The sequence below is a fragment of the Melanostigma gelatinosum genome (genome assembly GCF_949748355.1).
Source record: "Melanostigma gelatinosum genome assembly, chromosome: 10".
NCBI lineage: Eukaryota > Metazoa > Chordata > Actinopteri > Perciformes > Zoarcidae > Melanostigma > Melanostigma gelatinosum.
Genome location: NC_136643.1, coordinates 6,061,420 through 6,082,761, shown reverse-complemented (window position 1 = coordinate 6,082,761; position 21,342 = coordinate 6,061,420). Strand labels below are relative to the sequence as shown.

Below are 21,342 nucleotides of genomic sequence, written 5' to 3'. Positions count from 1 at the left end.
GTGGTTATTAATCCACTTGTTTCAGCTCTATTCTCTCTGTTAACATCCTTGTTGTGAAGTGAATTAACGTGTTAGGATTCTGATCATGTTTATGTTTATTTTCTGTGTCTTCATTTAGATGTGAGTGGGTACATTTGTTCAAAAGAGTTGTGCTTTGTCTCGTAGTGGCGCTTCATTTACCGCTTTTAATTATCGTCATGGTCTCTAAACATGTGAGACACACTGGTTTTAAACTGTCCGTGTGAAGAATGAACCTATAAGTGTCTGTTCATTCCTGGTTAAAGACTCTGGTCTCTTTGACCACTTTTCTCTTTTTGGAGAACGTCATGTGAAATAACTTCTCTGACTCATGTAATATTCTCCTGCTCTTCCTTCTCTTTCCTGGTCTCTCCCCCAGTGTGTGTACATCTCTGAATACCCATATTTGATTCGGTGAGCTGCATCACGTGTTGTGATTTACAACGCATTGGTCGGTGCGTTTCCTGCATCGCTGAACGAGTTCCGTAAAGGCTGAAAAAGCTGCGCAGCGCCGGTTAAAATAGAAGCGCTCTGTCAAAATAAAAACGATTTTAGGTCCTGGGTCCGGATACAACGGCGTCTGGGTCCAGATCCGGACCGCGGTCCGCCAATTGGCGACCCCTGTTCTAGACCAACAAAACAAAAATCAGCTGGTAAAGTGAAGAAAATAATGTCCATAACTAAATAACCTGCATCATCGTACTGATTTGTTTCACATTTTTTTAATGTAGAATATTGGATTTTGTAAAGGGGGCAGTGCACAATAACAGAACAAATATTGTCATTTTTCTTCATCTGTAGTTCCAGGACAGTTGGTACAAAGCCACCCTAAAATCAATTAGCATCAGAGCTCTTGAATGTTGTGCTTTGTGTTGCTGTTACATGCAACACAACCTGAGCTCCTTGTAATAGTTAACACTGTGGGTAACTTTATGGCAAAGACGGTATTTTTATTCTAATGTCAGTGGTGGTGCCAGGTCATAGATGTGGAGGTGTGTTTCCAACTTCAAATAAATAAATAAAAGTATGGTATGCTGTTTTAAGCAATCAGGACTGGCACTTTTCCCTTTGAATAGTTAACTCTATAGTGAGTAAAGAAAGTGAAAGTTCAGACTCAAATCGGTCAGGATTTTGCACCATCACTGACGGGTGTAGTGTTGCACGACTGTAATTTTCGCATCTATAAGAGGCAAGACATTGCATTGTGGGATCATGGCATATATTTAACACTCAGAAGTCAACTAAAATAACTCAGATCAAATGGTGGACGGTAAATATTGTGCACTATACAGCAGATATGGATTGATTTCTGACAAAGCCCGAGACGTCATCTTTAAAGAGGACGGATTGGATATAAAAAAAGAAATAGCTTGTGTAGAAATATGCTAACGGTATTTACAGGCATTAAACGTATAAGTATTATGTGTGTGCTCATTTGCAATAGTGTTGCGTGTGTCATAGAGCAACGGTTTGAATCTCCGGGTGAGGCACTCACGCGCTTCCCGTACAAAGAAGACGCTCGGACACACAGGTGGTTTAGCTTAAACTCGTAACTAGATGTGTTGTGAAGCGGGCTAGTCCATGAGATATTGTGGAGCAACCTGCAGGAGCAGCATCTTCTCTGGAGGACTCCCACACACACAGTGGCCCCAACCCTGGCATGTGTGTGTGTGAAGATAACTCGTCCCTGTGCAGGACAAGGTCAACACCTCATGAGAATGAATAAAGAAACAGGGAAAGGATTAGGCGGGGCCTACAAAACACTGAGAGGAGAGATGCGTGGACCGAGCCCTGACTTTGTGTCTGTTGCTAGGGATACTTAATCAATTCTTGTGTTTTGTGAAACCATAGATCTATGTTTTTTATGCTTTGATGCTTGACTTATTAAATTGTTCTGCTCTGTTCTAAAACGATCTGTGCGGGGTCCTTCTGAAGGTGTAGTCTTTTGGAGTCAGATTATATGTTGGGCTTTTTGTCCGAGGGTAAATCCCCAACACTTAATAAAAAACTAAAAAAGGTTAAGTCTATTGTGAATCACCCAGACACTCATTTCAGCCGGTGAAGCACAGAACTCCAGAACACCAGTGGTGGGCAGTCAGGGCCAGCTAAGCCTTCTCTGCTGGCCTAAACAGAATTACAAAGTTATATATAGCTACAATACAATTGAATAATTTTTCATAAATACACTACATGAATTATAATTTTTTTTCCCATTAGCTTACTTTCTCATTGCACAGCTGTCTGGCTGACAGCGGCGCACATTTTATGGCTGGAAATGTGTTTCATTTCAACTGACCATCTTGGTGTTTGGAGCTATGCTACGCTAACCTGAGGACGCCATAGCACGGCAGGACACTACGGTGCTTTTGAAAACTTTTGGAGAAACCCGAGTGGATCCACAGATCAACGAACACGTTCGCAGGGAAATGGAGCTCCACAACGCCATACCGACGGCCGCACCGGCCGGCGTTCGGGCCGGCAGTTGTCTGTCGCGCCGGCTGGCGGAGATGGGATCCCGGCCCCGCTGCGAACCGGCCAACGTAGACCGGCAAAATACAACTGGGTGGCTCGACTGTCACTGGCGTCCATGAATCGAGAAGGACTTCTTACTGGAACTGAAACGATGTACTGGGATTAAACTCTTTGTCAACAAAGAATTCGGTAAGTGACAAACTGCGTTTGTTTTTTTACATCTGCAGTAACGTTATACTGTTCATTTGCCTATCATGTCGTTTCTATGAATAATATTTGAATGGCTCGTGCTCTTGTGTGGTGGAATGCTTCGATCCGCTGCAGGTGGATTGATATGTCATGCTTTGTTGTCATATGAATATATGTGACTGGTTCTTATGACTTTGTGGTTGTCATTAATTAAGTTGATTTTACTATGCATTGTCCATTAATGACGCAGCGTCCCGTCATGCACGGATTCATGTATCTGCACCGTAGCTGTTCAACTGTAGTAGGACAGCACAGAAGGCCCAGGCATAAAATGCACGGCCCGCCACTGCAGAACACAGAGCCCAACGTAAGGAAAGTGCATGACAGTTGTAGATATGTTCAGACGTAGCTGTTTGAGGAATTTGACGTCATGCAGCTGAGTTTAAAACCGCCAGAAAGTCACCAAACCTGAACTACCTGAAACTACCTCATAACCCAAGTAATACTGTGTGTGTGTGTGTTAGTATGTCCAGATGTCCTGTTTCAGGTGGTCTCAACATGACAGAACTTCTCCATTACAGCACCAGCTGCCTCGACACCCACACCCACACACAGTCTGCCTGTCTGTCTGACATCAACAGGACTACTGTGATCACCAAGACAGCTCTGTCACCGTGGTAACTGACCTGTGGGGGTCTCCGGGGTGATGGGGATCCACGTCAGCCTGGTTCGGGTGAGCAGGACGTCATGACTCTTCTTCCCCAGTTTGAAGATCCCCCGCAGCATGACACACTCACTGACGCACACACAAAACACATGTACAAGTACAGTGTATGTCAAACAATCAGAGTCTAGATATTTTGTCGTTTACACATATTTATCAATGAGTCAATTTAATATTCTGAAAGGATCCATTGTTTTAGATTTACTTTGGTAAAGTTTTGACTGGGGCTTTTACTTTGAAAGAGTTGTGTGATGGTTGATACAAACTGAAACTAGAAAAAGCATTTCCTGCTGAAAATGCGTTGGAATGCTGAAAACTGAAATTAATCGCAAAAACATTGCTGAAAATAGATATCCAATTCAAAAACAAATTGCAAAAAGCTTAATAATTCAAAAAGTTTAAAGATTACAAATATGAAAAGTCATATCACACCTCTCCTGAAAGAGCTGAACATTTTGATATTTGAACAGTTTCTGTGGCTTAAAAAAATTCATCAGTGGTGATATTTGTAGTAGTATAAGTTGTAGTATAAGTATTATTCGTAGAAGTATTAGTAGCATTAGAATAAGTACTAGTAGTAGTAGTAGTGATATTTGTAGTAGTAGTAGAAGTTGTAGTAGAAGTATTAGTAATTAGAAGAAGTAGTCGAAGACGTAGTATCAGTCGTCATAGTACCGGTAATAGCTGTAGTATTGGTCGTAGTATTTAATATCACAGTAGTAGTAGTAGTACTAATAGTAATGGCAGTAGAAGATGTAGCAGTAGTAGCAGTACTAGTAGCAGTCGTACTAATAGCTGTAGTAGTATTACTACTTTTAGGAGCATGAATAGCAGTAGTAGCAGTTGTAGTATAAGTAATAGTAGTAGTGGTAGTAATAGCAGTAGTGGTAGTAATAATATTGATGGTAGCAGTAATAGCACTAGTAATAGTAGCAACAGCAAAAGTTGTCGTAGAAGTAGTAGCAGCAGTAGTAGTAGTAATACTAGAAATATTGGCAGCAGTAGTAGTTGTCGCAGTATTTGTAAGAGCATTCATTATTTCAACAAAAAAGTCGAATGTTTACATACAGTTAATCCATGGGGCTTTTATTTAGAAAGGGTGGGGCTGGGTGGGGGAGAGGAGACATAATCATAATGTTGGACACACATAAACAGAGGTTATTAAATGACAGGCTTCATCACAAGCAGTTCAGTTAGGATTCATTCTGTGGGGCTTTTATTTTAAAATGGCGTGTGTATGTGTGTGGGGGGGGGTGGAGGAGGGGGGAAAGACCTCTAAAGATCCCTAAGACTAAGATTGTGGACACAGTGGCAAAACACAAATGTTTTTTTCACAAGAATCTCAAGCTGCTCTTCACTCTAGCGGTGACATCACGCACTCTAAGCTGCCCAATACACACCCATTATAAAGTCAGAAAAGGGCTGAAAAATCATAAAAGTTAAATTGCTGCACTTCCAAAAGTTTAGAAGATATCGGAAAGCTGAAGTATGCCGCAATAGTGCAGGGTTTTCTCAACATTTGAAAGTTGAAATGGTGTCTTTAGCTGAAAGTATGAGGAAGTTGAAGGATTTGAAAGTTGAAGAAGTTTAAGAGGATTTGAAAATCTTCTCCATAGACATCCCATTCAAAAATAAAGTTGCTAAAAGCTTAATAATTCAAAAAGTTTAAAGGTTAGAAATAGCCATAGCAGAGATGAGCTGAAGGAGCTAAACATTTTGATAGTTGAACGGTTTCTGTAGCTTAAAAAATTAAGGAAAAGAAGAGTTGCAACGAAAAATGGGGGGGGGGGCGGAAGAAATAGTGGAATAAAGAAACAGGATAACAATAGTTGGAATGCTTAACAGCATTCCAACAATAAAGAATTAAGGATTTATTTCGTCTGACTCATCAGTTTGTTGTGTGAACCAATCAGAGAGCTCTCTGCTCTATGTGGAACCTGAATCTGAAGGAACCCTCAGAACAAACACTCACCTGTTCTCATCTTCCTCCTCCTCTTCCTCCTCCACCTGCTCTTCCTCCCGCTTCTCCTCCTCCTCCTTCTTCTTCTCCTTCTTCGCGCTTCGTTTCTCTTTCTTCTTCTTCTTCTTCTTCTTCTTCTTCTTCTTCGTGCTGTCTCTCTGCTCTCCCTGGAGCTCCTCCTCAGGCTCCGACATGTTTACCGGTTTAACCGACGAACAAACAAACAAACTCACTTATGATTTAGTTCCTCTTTGAGAAACAGAGCGGCAGGTAAACACGCGGTGAGGTTATCGCCACTGACGGGTTGTGTTGTATTTCCGGGGTGTCGTCGCTATGGAGACACGGGGAGCGGCTTTACCGGACCATCTCGGGCACGCGGGAGATCCACCGGTGTCGAAAAGGCACGCGCACGCTCCCGCGTTCATCCAAGCGGGAGTGCGCACACTGTAAGGAGTCACTATATCACTTTATGATCGAGGCAGTTCTTACTGATTATGTACAGGTGTTTACTGTTGTGGGCTCAGCAAGAACATTTAATAGGTTTACTTGTAGGTTTACTTTACTTTAGCATTTTCAATGTATGCTACTTTAAAGACTACATTTACTACACTTAAGTTAATAGATAGGCACATTTTTAGACATGCATTTATTACCAGTGGAAGGGGTACTCTTTTACTATTTTACTTAAGTAAAAGTACCAATACCACAGTGTAAAAATAGGCTGCTCTGGTACAAGTACACTCGTGCAAAAAGTAAAAGTAGTCTACTCATGATGCAAAACTATAATTGTTGATAGATAAATGTAGGCTACATATCATATTAAAGGTGCAGCTGGTAAAGGTTGGGCTACTGGTAGTTTGACAGCTTCTGGTCTTTCAATCAGCAAGTTGGATTGAGGGTTGCCAGTTTGATCAACAGGCCTGTGTGTGGCTTTCTGTCTGACATCACGGTCAGTCCGTTTTATTTCACAAAAGACAAAACCTTTCTGGTCAACTTCTTTTAAAGTTTTTATACGTTCTAAAAACGTATTTCCTCAATCGGCTCTGTACTCTGTGAGACTGAGAGATTTCTGTATTTTAGTTCTTCTGCGCTCTTCAACCAGGAGGCTGAAAAACTTTTTTTGGCACATGCTCAACAATCAACTTGCATTCAAGTAGGCGCCATGTTTGAGTCCAGTGTTCAGCTCTTATAATACATCCATGATATGGTGCCAAAAATGCAGAAGCTTGAGGAGGCTGCGGAACCCTTTTTTTTGCGTATGTGCCCGGTGAGCAACTCTGAATGAATGGACCGCCATATGTCTGGTTAACTTCTTTAGCTCCAATAAAGAGCAGCGCATAGCGGCTTCTCAAATGGGGCGCAATATGGAACTGGAGCTTGGAGGTGATTAGCTTAGCTTAGCATAATTACTGGAAGAAGAGGGAAATACATGGATGTATAGAGAGAACGGGATATAGCGTTGGAGGCTTCGCCCCGTTCATGCCTAATGAAAGTTGCTGCATGAAGCCAAAATAACTTGACTGCTGTGTATAACATTACACAGATCTTCCTCACTTCTTCCACATCCGTGGGCCCATGGAGCAAGAGCACTAGTGTTTCCTTTAACTAGCTGCTCGGTTTCGGGCTCGTTCCTATAAACCTCAGCACAAATAATAACTGGATTCGGCTGTTAGTGCATTTTACAACTTTTAGGCCCTAATGATTGAAATAAGGGTTATTCAAGTGTTTGTACTCGGAAGTTGATTTTACAGACGCCTCTTTCATAATGTAAGTCTATAGGGAAAAACATTTTCGGTCCCAATGGCATCGCGGAACCAGAAGTTGTAATTACGCGCTTTGGCCACTGCGAAGATTGGCTTCAAAGCTCGGAGCTGTTCCTGGGGGCTTGGGGAAATAGCAAAAGTTCAAAAACACACATACCAACACCCCAATTTACTAACACCCCTGCTATAAAGTCTACTACACTGAATATAATCCTCCCACTATATGATTTTAAAAGACACATGGCAACCAATCAGAGCGCATGGTGTTCCCTCGCTGTGGTATAAACACCATCTTGTGTGTGTGTGTGTGTGTGTGTGTGTGTGTGTGTGTGTGTGTGTGTGTGTTTGTGTGTGTGTTGATGGCAGATGGCTGGATTTAAGCTGCATTAATCAGTGTTATGATCAGCCAACAGACTGAAACACAAAACCTCTATCACAAAGACTACTGCTAAGACTATGGATGCTAGTACAGTGGCTGTATTCTGAGTGTAATTAAAAATGTACACATGTTTTTATTAATATCTTTCTCCAAAAAATAATAGAAACAGTGTAGCTTTTTAAAATAATTTGTCCTTTGTGTTTTCTCCAGATCACTATCTTTACAATGTACCAGATAATTTAGTATTTTATTTTTGTTCCAGATACCTCACAGGATTTGATAGAATAGTTTCTGTTCTATTTGAACAGGATGAATCTTTATGCTGCAGTCTGACTTTCTCTCATTATTATTCCACTTTAACAGGGAGGCTAAATGGTGGGATATGGCCACCATATTGTCCCTGTTGACTTACACACTAACACACACATGCACACACACACAGCAGGACATAGTGTGTATGGGGGGAGCTCTCATGCATAAACAAGATCATTTTCACAAATTAAAATCTTGCCTGCAGAACGAACATCTGTGCCCTTCATACATACACACACACACACACACACACACACACACACACTTACAGTGATCCTGGTTTTGTCTTTCAGTCTGTGAGATAATGTTGTTAACGTGTTAACAGGGTTTTCTCTGTAAGGAGATATGTGTTTTCTCCTCATGTGTTTATCAATACTCGGAACTTAAAATCCACTTTAAAAAACACTGTCGTCACGTGGAAAACCTGTACCTCCAAGTCTTCGACATTTATTCCCATTTACGAGTTTCTGAGCTGGTTCTCCAAAAATATTACAATAAGCTCCACTACCGAGTGGATCTTTTGACAGCAGCTGTGTGGAAAGTTGGATGTTGTAATCATAATTATAATTTTATCTGCTGATCATTTTCTGGATTAATTGTTCCAAAGAAATTTGAAAAATGCCCTTTGCAATTTCACAGAACCAAAGGTAATGTCTTCAAATGTCTTGCTTTGTCAGACCAACAGTCTAAAACCCAAACAGTCAGTTTACTATCAGAACACGAAGAAGACAAATATTCACATTTGAACCAGGAACATTTTCAAATTATAAAAAAACTGGTCATTACATTTGTCAACAATTATGACTCCTCCAATGAAGATATAGTTTATTATTAAAACTGTTTGTAATATTGACATTCATTGTCAGTGGACCAATGGATTAATCGTTCATCTACTGTATATACCAGAAATCCATCTGGAAATAAAAGGTCTTTACATCACGTCACTGCTTGGATTTTTCTGTGTTGTTCGTGCATAAATGCGCCGTTCAAACATTTTGAACGGAGTTGAATTAGATATTAGATTGAAGGGAGCTCGACCAAACTGGCCTGAAGGGGACTGAACTAACCTGGAAGAAACTGTTCACAAGCACAGTGAAGCGGACCGAAGGAAGGTGATCTGTTGTGTTGTTGCTGATGAACAGAGTCTCAGTTGAATCACATGGAATTCATTTTAATGAAAGGCCTTTATAAACATCTATCTTATAAAATATGAACAAGAGTCACATGAAAAGTTAACAGAACGCTACAGGAACGTTATAAAAAGCAAAAAGTAAAAACCACATGAACAACATGAACATTTCGGCTCGACACCGGCCCAAACCCCGGCTCAGAGCCGCCTTACACACCCAAAAATAGAGAAATCTTTATTCTTTCAACATTTGGAATTGTCAACTGAGCGTCGCTCAGGCTTGAACAAAATTGCATAGTTTCCTTCAGATTATTGCTCATTGATTATTGATTATTTTTAGGTGATAATATGGATAATAACGAGACATTCAGAGGGCGTCTCCTGCAGGATGAAGCGCTACAGAGAAGGTTACATCATCAGCGTGACTTTGTCATCGCCATCGTAGAGCAGAAAGACAGAAAGAAAGGAAAGACGGAAAGAAAGACAGCTATGGAACGATAGACATACATAGAACTGTCTGTCTCTCTAGATAACTGTCTCTGTTCGTCTCTCTGTCTTCGTCGGTCTCTCAGTCCTTCGTCCTCCTCAGGAGTCGTGGAAGATGGCGTTCAGCTGGGCGTTCATCATCCGCTCGTGGTGCGTCTGTCCATCAAAGCCCATCAGCCCGTCCACCTGGAGTTCGCTGCACCGCGGGTTGGACCCCCCGCCACCGTAGATGGCAGGGTGCCCGCCGGCTCCTCCTGCTCCTCCGTAGTGCACGCTGAAGGAGAAGCTCTTGTCGTAGTCGGCAGCCGCTGCGGCCTCGTGCTTGTAGGACGAGAAGTTCCCGTTGATGCTGAGCGGCGGGCTGAGGGGCGGGTCAAACGCCGGGACGTCCGACACCAGGACGCCATCAAAGAAGGGCTCCAGTGGGCCGTAGGGCTGACCTTTGACCTGGTGGAAGATGTGGGAAGGCTCCATGGTGCCGTAGGGCGGGCTGGGCAGGCCGGCCGTCAGCCCGGGGCTCTGGTAGTAGTGTCCGGGATAGGTGGCAGCGCCGGCGGCGGGGAGGTGGACCGGCAGGTCTGGCATCTGCTCAGGCAGGAAAGTTCGAGGGTTCAGCTGCAGGCAGCCTGCCACCAAGTTAGTGGTCGGCTGAGACAGACCTGAGAGCAGAGAGACAATAATCAGTCAATACTGATAAATAATACCAATAAATAAGATAATCGTTTCTCGCTTCACTTTTGGTTGGTTTTACCGACATTTCAAAATAAAAAAGTCTCCCCAGTTGAGGGCAAATGGTCATATTGTTTCCCTTCATCTTAATTTCATATAACCAGAGATTAGACCCCAGACTTGCTCGGGGGTTTTGGTCGACCCGGTCCGGTCTGGTGCTGCTGTAAGGTGACACTGACCTTTGCAGAGGGCCTGGACGAAGCTCATGACGTCGGGCGCCTTGCCGGAGCGCAGGACCTCGCTGAGGGCCCAGATGTAGTTCTTGGCGAGGCGGAGCGTCTCGATCTTGGACAGTTTCTGGGTTTTGGAGTAGCAAGGGACGATTTTCCGCAGACACTCCAGAGCGTCGTTCAGCCCGTGCATGCGGTTCCTCTCGCGGGCATTAGCTTTCATCCGACGGACCTTAAACCTGCAGAAACACAAAGCGAGTTCAACGTTAGCCGCCGTGTCAGTTGTCATATCTGTATCTGCCGTGATAATCAGCATCTAAGTACTTCATGCAGTAATTTGCAACAAAACAAATGTCTGCAAGCCACTTTAACATATTCTCTGATCCATAGTTGTTTTTTTAAATCATATCCTTCTAAGTTTGATGGTTCTTTTTTTATTTTCATCAAATAATGATTTTGCCGCCTGCTCAGTCCAGATGTTTTGTCCCTTTAGAGGGATGATGATATTCGTCTGTCCAGGAGTGTCTGAACAAGTATACGGGTCAGATTTCCATCAGATCTACTGTTAGTCCTGCTCCTCAGAGGATGAACCCTGCACATTTTCATGGCCGCGTGATGTTTCCTCGAGTGAGACCCTCCGGACAAACTTTACACTTTTGTATTTTAGCTGAAAATACTAGTTTTTAAGAGCCGTCAATCTCCTTCACCTCTGAACGCGAGCCTTAGTCATCTTCTTCTTCTTCGGCCCTCGCCTCTTGGGTTTGTTTTCGCCGTCATCGTCCTCCTCTTCCTCCTCATCGTCCTCCTCCTCCTCTTCCTCCTCAAGATGGTGGGGGCTGTCCTCCTGTTCTTCCTCGCCTCCTTCTTCTCCTCCTCCTCCTTCCATGGGGCTGTGAAGCTCCTCCTGCTGCTCCGACTCCACTGACTCCTGCTCCTCCTGTACAGACCTGGTCATGATGCTGATATTCTGTTTGAGAGCAAAGGAAACAGAATATGTTCATTAGAAAACCATAAAAACTCATCACCACACTTAATGTCTGTAGAAAAAAACGTTATTTAAAGGAAATAATTAAACTGAGGCCTGCTTACAGTATACAGCATGTTCTCACCGCTGTTATTAAGGTTTTAATAAATGTTGTAATACAATTATAAATGTCCTCCTCATTTGCTAGTTTTTTATATTTTCATGAAAAAATGGCATTTATGAAAATAATTTTACACACATCCTATGAGACGGTTTTATGTGACATTATTACATTATTTATTTTGCAAAACAATAACAATAAAAATGTTTTATGCTCTAAACTCATTTTTGCTTCTTTGGATTAAAGTTCTGTTGGATTTCACTTCACAATATCATGACTTATCAGATCAACCATACATTTATGTTGTTATTTAATGATGAAAAGATGTATTCCCATGGGGATCTGCCTCAGAATATTTGTTTCATTTCTATGTGTTGAACAGAATACGCAGGTATAGGAGGAATGATGTTCTATTTATATTTGCGTTAGAATAAAATGGACAGAAACACAATTTAATATATATATATATATATATACTTTGAATCAATACTTGAAAAACAGAGGTTTTTGTAACATTTTTTTTAAATGCAGCAAGTTCTCAATCTAATTCAGAACGGAATCTAAAATCAAAGAAATGTAGACTAGTTTAAATCTTAATGTAGCGGCTTTGTGTTGTGGAAAATAAAATCAGTTCAAGTGTGATTCTTTTTGTGTGACTGTACAGGAATAATGCAATGCGTAACATCACGGTTACTGATAAATAAACTTCGGTCTTGAGGCTAAAATAAAAATATGGGGAAAGTTGGTCAACATTTAGCGAATAAAAGTAATTCCCCGCAGAGTTAAGTCAACTGTATTTCATTTAGACCAAAAATCCTACATTTGACGCACACGGCCTAACAGTATTTAGCCCAAAACTTACGACCTTCAGTTTTAGATTTGCCCTAATTAAATATAAAGTAAAACAGCCTTAAGGTGGTAGATACAATGCTCAAATCTGCAGCTTTGGTCAGTGAAATGAATAGATTGTATTTGCGTAACAGACGTCAAAATTAAGTCCGTTAAAACAAAAATCTTGCGGATGATTTACGGACGTCTTAAAAAGCAACGACTCATCGTTCATTAAAGGTAGTTGGCTGGAAGTAAGCTTTTGAATATTAATTGTTATTATTATGATAATGAGTAGGCCTATACCCTTCCCGCTTTCTGCTTACTGGTCCCGTTTATTCAACAGACCGGCAGACAGTGCGAGGTGAGACAGGTGTGAGCAGACATAAGGGACGAACACAAATAACAACAAATAATAAAAGACCAAGGGGAACAAAAATATATTCATAGGAGTTTTAAAAATCGGCTATTAACATTAAAATTTAAAAAAATGAAATAAAAACAATCAAAAAGTAATCAGACTTTAAAAATAAGGAATCTTCGTTTATTTCGGCTATGCGCGTGACAAATTATTTGTATACAGCTGAAAGTAATTATTGAATTTCTGAATCAGTAATGATTCTCTGATTTCAATTAGCATTTATGGGTCATTCATTTGGTAGCCTACACATAATTAATCAGAATTATCATCCTGAAAGTTAGATTACACCGATCACAATCACAGGAGGACTGTATCTATCAGTTTCTCCTCTTTAAAAGAAGAATAACCCTACCTGTTGTGGCAAGCCGCTGTTCTTCAGATTGCACGCATCCCGCGCGCTCTAGTGCGTGTCCGGGCGTGACTGTGCGTAATCTGCTTTGAGCTTTCTGAGGTGTGTGTGTGGGAGGATGCTGCATTTATACTCGGCACCACACACACGTACATACGTACACACACTCTCTCAGGAGGGGGTAATTAGCATATCGAGGCCACACCCTCCTGGCACGCGCCATATGGTACGAACGTCATTAAAACGGCCCCGGGGATCACGTGACAAATCCATTTGTATGAGCCAAGAATCTCTCTCTCTCTCTCTCTCTCTCTCTCTCTCTCTCTCTCTCTCTCTCTCTCTCTTTGTGAGGAAAAGTTGACCATCTGTCGCCACATATAGCCACACATGCGCAAACACCAACGTTATGCACATCATGGAACTATAAAATTATAGTTTTTAAAGGTTTATCCTTATTGTTGTTGGAGAAGAAGAAGAGAGTGGAAATATAGAATATCACCCTGGACCCCGCAGATGGGCTCTGACCAATCCAGTAGCATTCTGATTGCAATGCATTTTGGGTGTATTTACACCTGCATTAATGTGAGTTCTTCGTGATCCAGATTAAATATCCAGATTACAGATTACCAGGGGGAGATGTGGTCCAGATGATCGTCTGTCTGGTGCAGGTTCAGGTGATGTGTCAAAGTCAGTCTCCCTGTCAATATGATTCCTCTCACCTTCACCTGCACTCAACCTTACCGCTAACCCCAGTTATTCCTCTGCCTGAGACGGAGCCACACCTGTGAAGCTCGTTGGTTTGATATAAGGTTTTAGAACAGTGGAGAGGCTGTAGAGGTGGATGTTGGCCATCACTAATTCGGTCCAGACTGAAATATCTCAACACCTAGGATGGATTTTCATGAGATGTACTACAGATATTCATGTTCCCCAGAGGATAAATCCTTATGATGTTGGTGATCCCCTGATATTTCCTTCATCAGCACCATCATCAGCAGGTTGGTATTTTAGTTTTTTTGTGAAATATATTGATTACTATTGGATGAACTGACAAAGAGTTTGTTTCAGACATCTGTACTCCCCTCAGGATGAATAATGATATTTGTGATGATCTTTCGATGAGTTAAGGTCCAAATTTGAATCCATTCCAGTGCAACCGTAACAACTTTGGTGTTCTCTCAACTTTTCACAGAGGGACGTTTCATAATTTGGTGTATGACAAATTAATACTTGAACATAATGACAACTAATTACATTCTTATCAGCCTCAGCTGTACTGTTAAGTGCTGAATCGCACATTTTAGCATGATACACACACACACACACGTGACTTCTCTGGTTGCAAAAAGAAGTCTGGTTGTATCGAAGTCTATGGGAAAATGACTTTACTTCTCTCTTGATTTATTACCTCAGAAAAGATTGTAAACATGAGTTTATGGTCTCTATCTCTAGTTTCAAGTCTTCTTCAATACAGCATGCAGTTCATTAAGTAAATGATGGTCCATTTAGTGTCAAATAGACCATAAAGCAGGGTATGCTTTAGGGCGGGATTACTGTGATTGACAGGTCGCTGCCACTACCAGAGACGTATCCAGCGTCTCCAAGTCACTCCTCCACATTTTAAATATGGTAATTTACATTCATCGGTTGCAAATAAACAACATGGCGACGGAGAAATCGCAGAACTCAAGGCTTCATAACGTCAGTCCAATGAGTAACGTCACGATGACTACGTCCACTTCTTAGACACAGTCTGTGATTTAAAAGTTAGCTTGTAGCGTGTTGGCTACATCGACTGAATGTTAAAAGAAAAGTCAGCAGAAAATGGAGAAACCCAGTAGGCGTGGCTTAACCAGGCAGAAGGAGGGGCTTATCCCATGGTTGTGTTTAGTCCCTCTGACCAATCGGAAAGAAGCAGCGGACTTTTGACCAGGCTGTTCTCCAGTGAAGAGGTTGCTATGGTGACCCTAAACTGGTTGCTAGGAAGTTACCAAGCAACTTCAGAGGACCGGTGTGTCTGTCCCATCAGCGTGATCCTCTGACAGCTAATGGTTAACTCAAAATCAATCCACCGGTCTCTCTGCCGTTCCCTTCAGGATGAATGAATATACAACTCTGTGCTGCTCATGAATGTAGTACAACATGGAAGCATAATAACTTCTTTATACAACAGTCTTTATAATGTCAAGAATTAACTTACTGATACGGGACACACAGAAGTCACAGTTTGATTTGATGGTTTTCAGTCAAAACAAAGCTGTAAGTGGCTTTGAATTTATTTACATGTACAGTTTCAATGGATTAAGACATCCAGAGAAAAATACATTATTTTAGAGACGTTCATCAGGAGAGAGAAACAAGAATAAAGAAGAGTTTGAACTTTCGATTAAACAGCAGTGAGGTCACAATAATTCAAGGGAGAGAAATATTTAGTTACTCAAAACAAAGTGAGGAAAAAAGAGCAACTCGCTGTTGAATAACAACTATTATTCCATACTGCAGGTGGTGTGTGTGTGTGTGTGTGTGTGTGTGTGTGTGTGCGTGTGTGTGCGTGTGTGGTTGGAGAAGGTCAGATTAACCTATTCATAAATAGAACGAAGCAGCCAAGGAAAACTCAACACACACTCACACACTTACACAGTAGTACATCGTGGACAGCAAACAGTGCTATATAATACGATTCACTTTTAAACTTTAAATCATTGTTGGAACGCTGTTAAGCATTCCAACTATTGTTCTTCGAATCTTTATTCAACTTCTTCTATTTCTTCCGTCGCACCTCTTCTTCTCCTTCATTTTTTAAGTGACAGAAACCATTCAACTATCAAAATGTTCAGCTCTTTCACCAGAGGGGTGCTATGACTTTTCATATTTCTAACCTTTAAACTTTTTGATTTATTAAGCTTTTTATTTTCAATGGGATCTCTATTGAGAATATTTTCAAATGGCTTCAGGCACACAGGTGTTTGCGATTGAGCCAATTAGTGATGTTGATAAACACACAGACTCACAGACACATGCGCACATACACTCCTCTCCCTCTCTCTCTCTGTGTCTCTCTCTCTCATCCCTCCACCCCCCCCCCACACACACACACGCCATTTTTCAGCCCTTTTCTGACTTTATAATGGGTGTGTATTGTGCAGCTTAAAGTGCGTGATGTCACCGCTAGAGTGAAGAGCAGCTTGAGATTCTTGTGAAAAAAACATTTGTGTTCTGCCACTGTGTCCACAATCTTCACTCTTCATGGATAATTTCTGGATGTAAAAGTAGCTAATCTTGTCTTTGTAGCTAATCTTGTCTCTGTGTGTCTCTCTCTCATACAGTCATTCAGGTCTTAGGAATCTTTAGAGGTCTCCCCCCCCCCCCCCCACACACACACACCATTTTAAAATAAAAGCCCCACAGAATGAATCCTAACTGAAATGCTTGTGATGAGCCTGTCATTTAATAACCGGTTTGTGTTTATCTAACATTATGATTCTGTCTCCTCTCCCCTTCTCCCCCACACCCCACACCCCATTTCAAAATAAAAGCCCCAGAGAGTGAATTCTAACTGAACTGCTTGTGATGAAGCCTGTCATTTAATAACCTCTGTTTATGTGTGTCAAACATTATGATTATGTCTCCTCTCCCCCTCCCTCCCCCACCCAGTCCCACCCTTTCAAAATAAAAGCCTCATGGATCAACTGTATTTAAACAAGCTCAAAATGAGGCTTTTTTGTTAAAAAAATGAATGCTCGAACTACTACTGCTGCTGCTAATATAGTATTACTACTGCTGCTACTACTACTTCTACTATAACTTTTGCTGTTGCTACTATTACTACTACTGCTACTGCTATTACTGCTACCATCAATATTATTACTACCACTACTGCTATTACTACCACTACTACTATTACTTATACGACAACTGCTACTACTACTGCTATTCATGCTACTAAAAGTAGTAATACTACTACACCTATTAGTACGACTGCTACTAGTACTACTACTACTGCTACATCTTCTACTGCCATTACTATTACTATTACTACTACTACTACTACTACTACTGCTACTGTGATATTAAATACTACGACCAATACTACAGCTATTACTATGACTACTGATACTACGTCTTCTACTACTTCTTCTAATTACTAATACTTCTACTGCTAATAATACTTCTACTACAACTTCTACTACTACTACAAATATCACTACTACTACTACTAGTACTTATTCTAATGCTACTAATACTTCTACTGATAATACTTCTACTCCAACTTATACCACTACAAATATCACCACTGATACATTTTTTTAAGCCACAGAAACTGTTCAAATATCAAAATGTTCAGCTCTTTCAGGAGAGGTGTGATATGACTTTTCATATTTGTAATCTTTAAACCTTTTGAATTATTAAGCTTTTTGCAATTTGTTTTTGAATTGGATATCTATTTTCAGCAATGTTTTTGCGATTAATTTCAGTTTTCAGCATTCCAACGCATTTTCAGCAGGAAATGCTTTTTCTAGTTTAATTTGTCATTTTTTAAACAACACTTTACTTTAACCTCCTACATCTAGCATCTATAAGCAATAGATACACATTCAATAAAGGCTTTATAACACACAATAATGTAGTTATACGCAGATATAAGGGTTTTTTAATGTTTAGTAAATTGTCCTATAAAGACATATTTTATATTATAACAACTGTATTTTACTGTATTGTTTTTCATCATGTGTTCATACAGCAGCCTGGGGGCCCACAGGTGGAGTTATATTTCTCGGCAAATTCATAAACATCTATATGTGCTTACAATGACATTATAGTGTGTTATAAACCATTTATTGAATGTTTATGTACTAAGGTTTAGTGGGCGGTTTAGTGGGAGGGCGACCCACAACAAACACTCACATGAACAAGCTGAAAACAACACAAAAGACAAAACAACAATGCTGCACCAGAACAAATAAAACAATGAACTTTTAACAAAAACGAACGAGACACCCTCACTAGAAAGAGAATACAATTAAGAAGCAAGCAGTGATAGAATCACTGAAAACACAAGAAAGTTGTTTTAATGTAAGAGAATATAATCTTTTTATTTGTAAGAAGATAACAATTAAGTGCAGGTAGACGGAGCTAATAACAAAAAGGGACAAATAATTGTTAGTGAGGATAGTTAAAATGCATTCGATAATAACATGAAGAAAAGATCCACTTCACATGAATCTGCAGAGCAAGTTCTATATGACCCCGAGAGGAAGAGAAATGGCATTTTAATAAACACAGTCAGTGTAATCAGTATCAGTAAAATAAATTGTGTGATACGATAAAGAACATTGATACATTAATTAATTTTCTTTCTGTTTGATTTGTGTGTGGTTTAAAAGTAAGTTTGGTATCAATATATTTCATTAATTTCAGTAATAGTAATTTCATATTTCATATTTCATTGAATTTTCTGGAATTATCTTTTACAGTAAAAGTACATTTTTTATCCTGGTGATTCTGTTTTTCTGTTTACAAAATGACTAATCTGAGAAAACCTTTTAATAATATCAGAAAAGTGATTCGTGTGGTTTACATTTTGATAACTAAACTTACGTTTGTGATCAAAGGATTTGGCAGCTGTTGGATTATCGCGGATGTATTAGCAGCAGCGTCTTATTAAAATATATTCATCTATATAATGGTGTTTGGTTCTATCTGGTGGTTAAAGGAAAGTACTGCGGGTAAAAGCTCAGGTCATCACACCATTTTTGTTCTTTCTTTCTTTTGGATCATACATTTATCGATCTGTCAATCTATCTCCATCCAAATATAGTTTAGTAAATGTACTAATTATTACCTTTTTTATTATGATGTGTTACTATTTCCCATCACTGTATAACGTCACTGTTTCTGCTGCAGCAACTCAGTGTTTCCGCACACATCATACAACAGCTTGTTCATAAATACAGCAGCAACAGTTTGCAACAATAACAGTAGTATTTATTTTTTCAACTTCTAATTGTCTTTAAAATGCGATAAAGTATTTTTAATATTGTAAGTAAAAGATGTGTGAGCACTTCCTCCATCCCTGTGTATTATGACCGTCCTGTGTGTACCGAGTCAGTCCACCAGGTGTCGCTGTTTGTCGGCTGCAGCTGGTCGAGGACACGCCCCCTCTCCTCCTGCAGGTTTCAGGAAGCGGAAGCAGGAATGTTGGTGTGTTTTCAGAAAAAGTTTGGACAAGTTTGACAGTTTGGGAGCGGATACATAAACCGCGGAGAAACATGACGGTGAGTAACTATATCCGTTCATAGTACAGCTAGTAAATACTGCTTGTTGTACTAAACGTGGTAGTACTGCCGGTGTTTTTAGTTAGTGACGATACGGAGAGTTTAGCTGCTGTCAGTCTGTCCTCCGTGTCTACAGTAGGAACCACCGAACAGGACGAACAAGTCTGAGCTGAGACACAGGGACACTTTAATGGCACGTGGGGGTTTAATAATGTGCCTTACTTTATAATGAATTTAAGAGTACGCAGGTATTTAAAGTTAGAGTGATACAGATCAGCATATGTCTTGAAGCTTGACAGTGATGGAAGTACATTCAATCCACGAACGTCACTGTAACTTGTACACGTCAGGATACTTGAGTCTTTTCTTTTTATTTCTACACTACTACATTTCAGAGGGCAATGCTGTACTTTTTAATTCATTATAATTATCTCGCAGCTTAAGTTACCTAACAATTTTTAGAGATTTGCACTCAAAACGTACAGACAACCTATGAAATATGATATTTTGTTATTAACAACTGTATACTACAGCTCAAACGGTTAATCAATTAGTCGATGGACTGAAAGTTAATCGGCAGCTGTTTTGGTAATCCTTAAATCATTCTTCATTCAAAAACATTTCATGGTTCAGGCCTATTTGCTGCTTTTTATTGAAATGATTTAATTTGATTTCATTTGTTCTGCTGATTTCAGTCTGAAGATACCTTTTGGCAATTGTGACGAGATTTTTCACTATTTTCAATCCATCAATGAATGGTGAAAATATTCAGCAGATTAATACATTATGAAAATAGTCATTAGTTGATATTTCAAAATGAGCTCCACCTCAACCAACCTTTGTCACTAATGCACGGGTAATAATAATCTAGAGATATAATATGAAAGTGTATTACAGTTGCAAGGGACATCTTTTCTACTTTTAATATTTTTACATTACATTTTCCTGATTATACTTACGTTAAACATACTTTTGAGGTAACATTTTCAATGCAGTATTGCAGTATGCAGTACACAGTATTTTTTACAGTGTGGTATTAGTACTTTTACTGAAGTAGATGATCTGAATACTTCCTCCACTACTGCATTTCAGAGAGAAAAATCGCTCTGTAGTTACTTTTCAAGATTTTACAGAAAATACATGTGCCCATCTTCTAGAAGATGATGCATTATTAGAATAAGCTTCCCAACAGTATATTAAGTAAGTAAATACTACAGCTACAACATTAAAGTACTGCTGACATAGTAATACATTAGCAATAATTATCTAAAAATATATTTAGTTCCCTAACAATGTCAGTGGATTTAGCATAATAAGCTCTTTTGATACTTTAAGTTCATTGTGTTCCTAATAGTTCTTTATTTTATTACTTTTTAAAAACAGGACTTTTACTTGCATAATAACGTTATGGTATTACTACTTTTACGTCAACAGTAGTTGTTTTGAATACTTCCTCCACCACAAAGGATATTTCTAGATTATCTGTGTAGTACACACGCACACACACACACACAGTATTAATTTAATAATCTACAGATTATTGTGGCAATCACTTACCAGTGGCGGAAGAAGTCCTGGGATCCTTTACCTAAGTCAAAATTATGGCACCACATGGTAAAAATTGTAAAATGATTGAATTAATTCACCATTCTACTTAATTATAAAAAACAGAAATAATATTAGCAGAATTTCCTCAAGCATGAAAAGTACTTGTGTTATGCTGCAGAATGGCTCCTATCGGTGTTATAAATTACATTATTAGATCATTATCACAGATACACACTCCTGTAGGCAGAGTTTTAGTGTTGAAGCTGCTTAAAAATGAGTTAATTCTAGCTACTTTATTCACTGCGGGGCAGTTTACTGCATCATATTGTTATGGCGGAGGCCTTTGTGTTTGTAATGTAAAACCCTTGAAGAGAACACTGTAGTGGAGTAAAACAAGCGGCCCGTATAAGCGCTTTGTCAAAGGACAGGGTCACAATATTAAAGTCTTTAAATGATATTCAGTTGCTGATGAACACTGAAACTGTTTTTGGTCCCATAATAACAA

At 39.8% G+C, this 21,342-nt stretch overlaps 3 protein-coding genes across 3 annotated transcripts in view; 1 reads left to right on the top strand and 2 right to left on the bottom strand.

Annotated features, from left to right (window-relative positions):
- cerkl (CERK like autophagy regulator) overlaps positions 1-5,557 on the bottom strand; it is a gene marked incomplete at both ends in the record, with an annotated part of 32,842 nt that extends 27,285 nt beyond the window's left edge. Inside the window, 2 exons of the mRNA XM_079276926.1 lie at positions 3,366-3,475; positions 5,376-5,557. Of these exons, the coding sequence (XP_079133052.1) occupies positions 3,366-3,475; positions 5,376-5,557 (292 nt within the window). The remainder of the gene's footprint in view (positions 1-3,365; positions 3,476-5,375) is intronic.
- A 3,974-nt stretch (positions 5,558-9,531) lies between these two features.
- neurod1 (neuronal differentiation 1) lies at positions 9,532-11,286 on the bottom strand (the record flags this gene model as incomplete). The annotated part of the gene is made up of 3 exons (XM_079276531.1): positions 9,532-10,091; positions 10,341-10,570; positions 11,039-11,286. 3 exons carry the CDS (start codon positions 11,284-11,286, stop codon positions 9,532-9,534), a joined length of 1,038 nt encoding a protein of 345 aa, XP_079132657.1.
- A 7,941-nt stretch (positions 11,287-19,227) lies between these two features.
- Positions 19,228-21,342, top strand: part of itprid2 (ITPR interacting domain containing 2) — a 52,482-nt gene continuing 50,367 nt past the window's right edge. The window contains exon 1 of the mRNA XM_079277037.1: positions 19,228-19,289. The gene's annotated coding sequence lies outside the window, so the exon portion shown is untranslated. The remainder of the gene's footprint in view (positions 19,290-21,342) is intronic.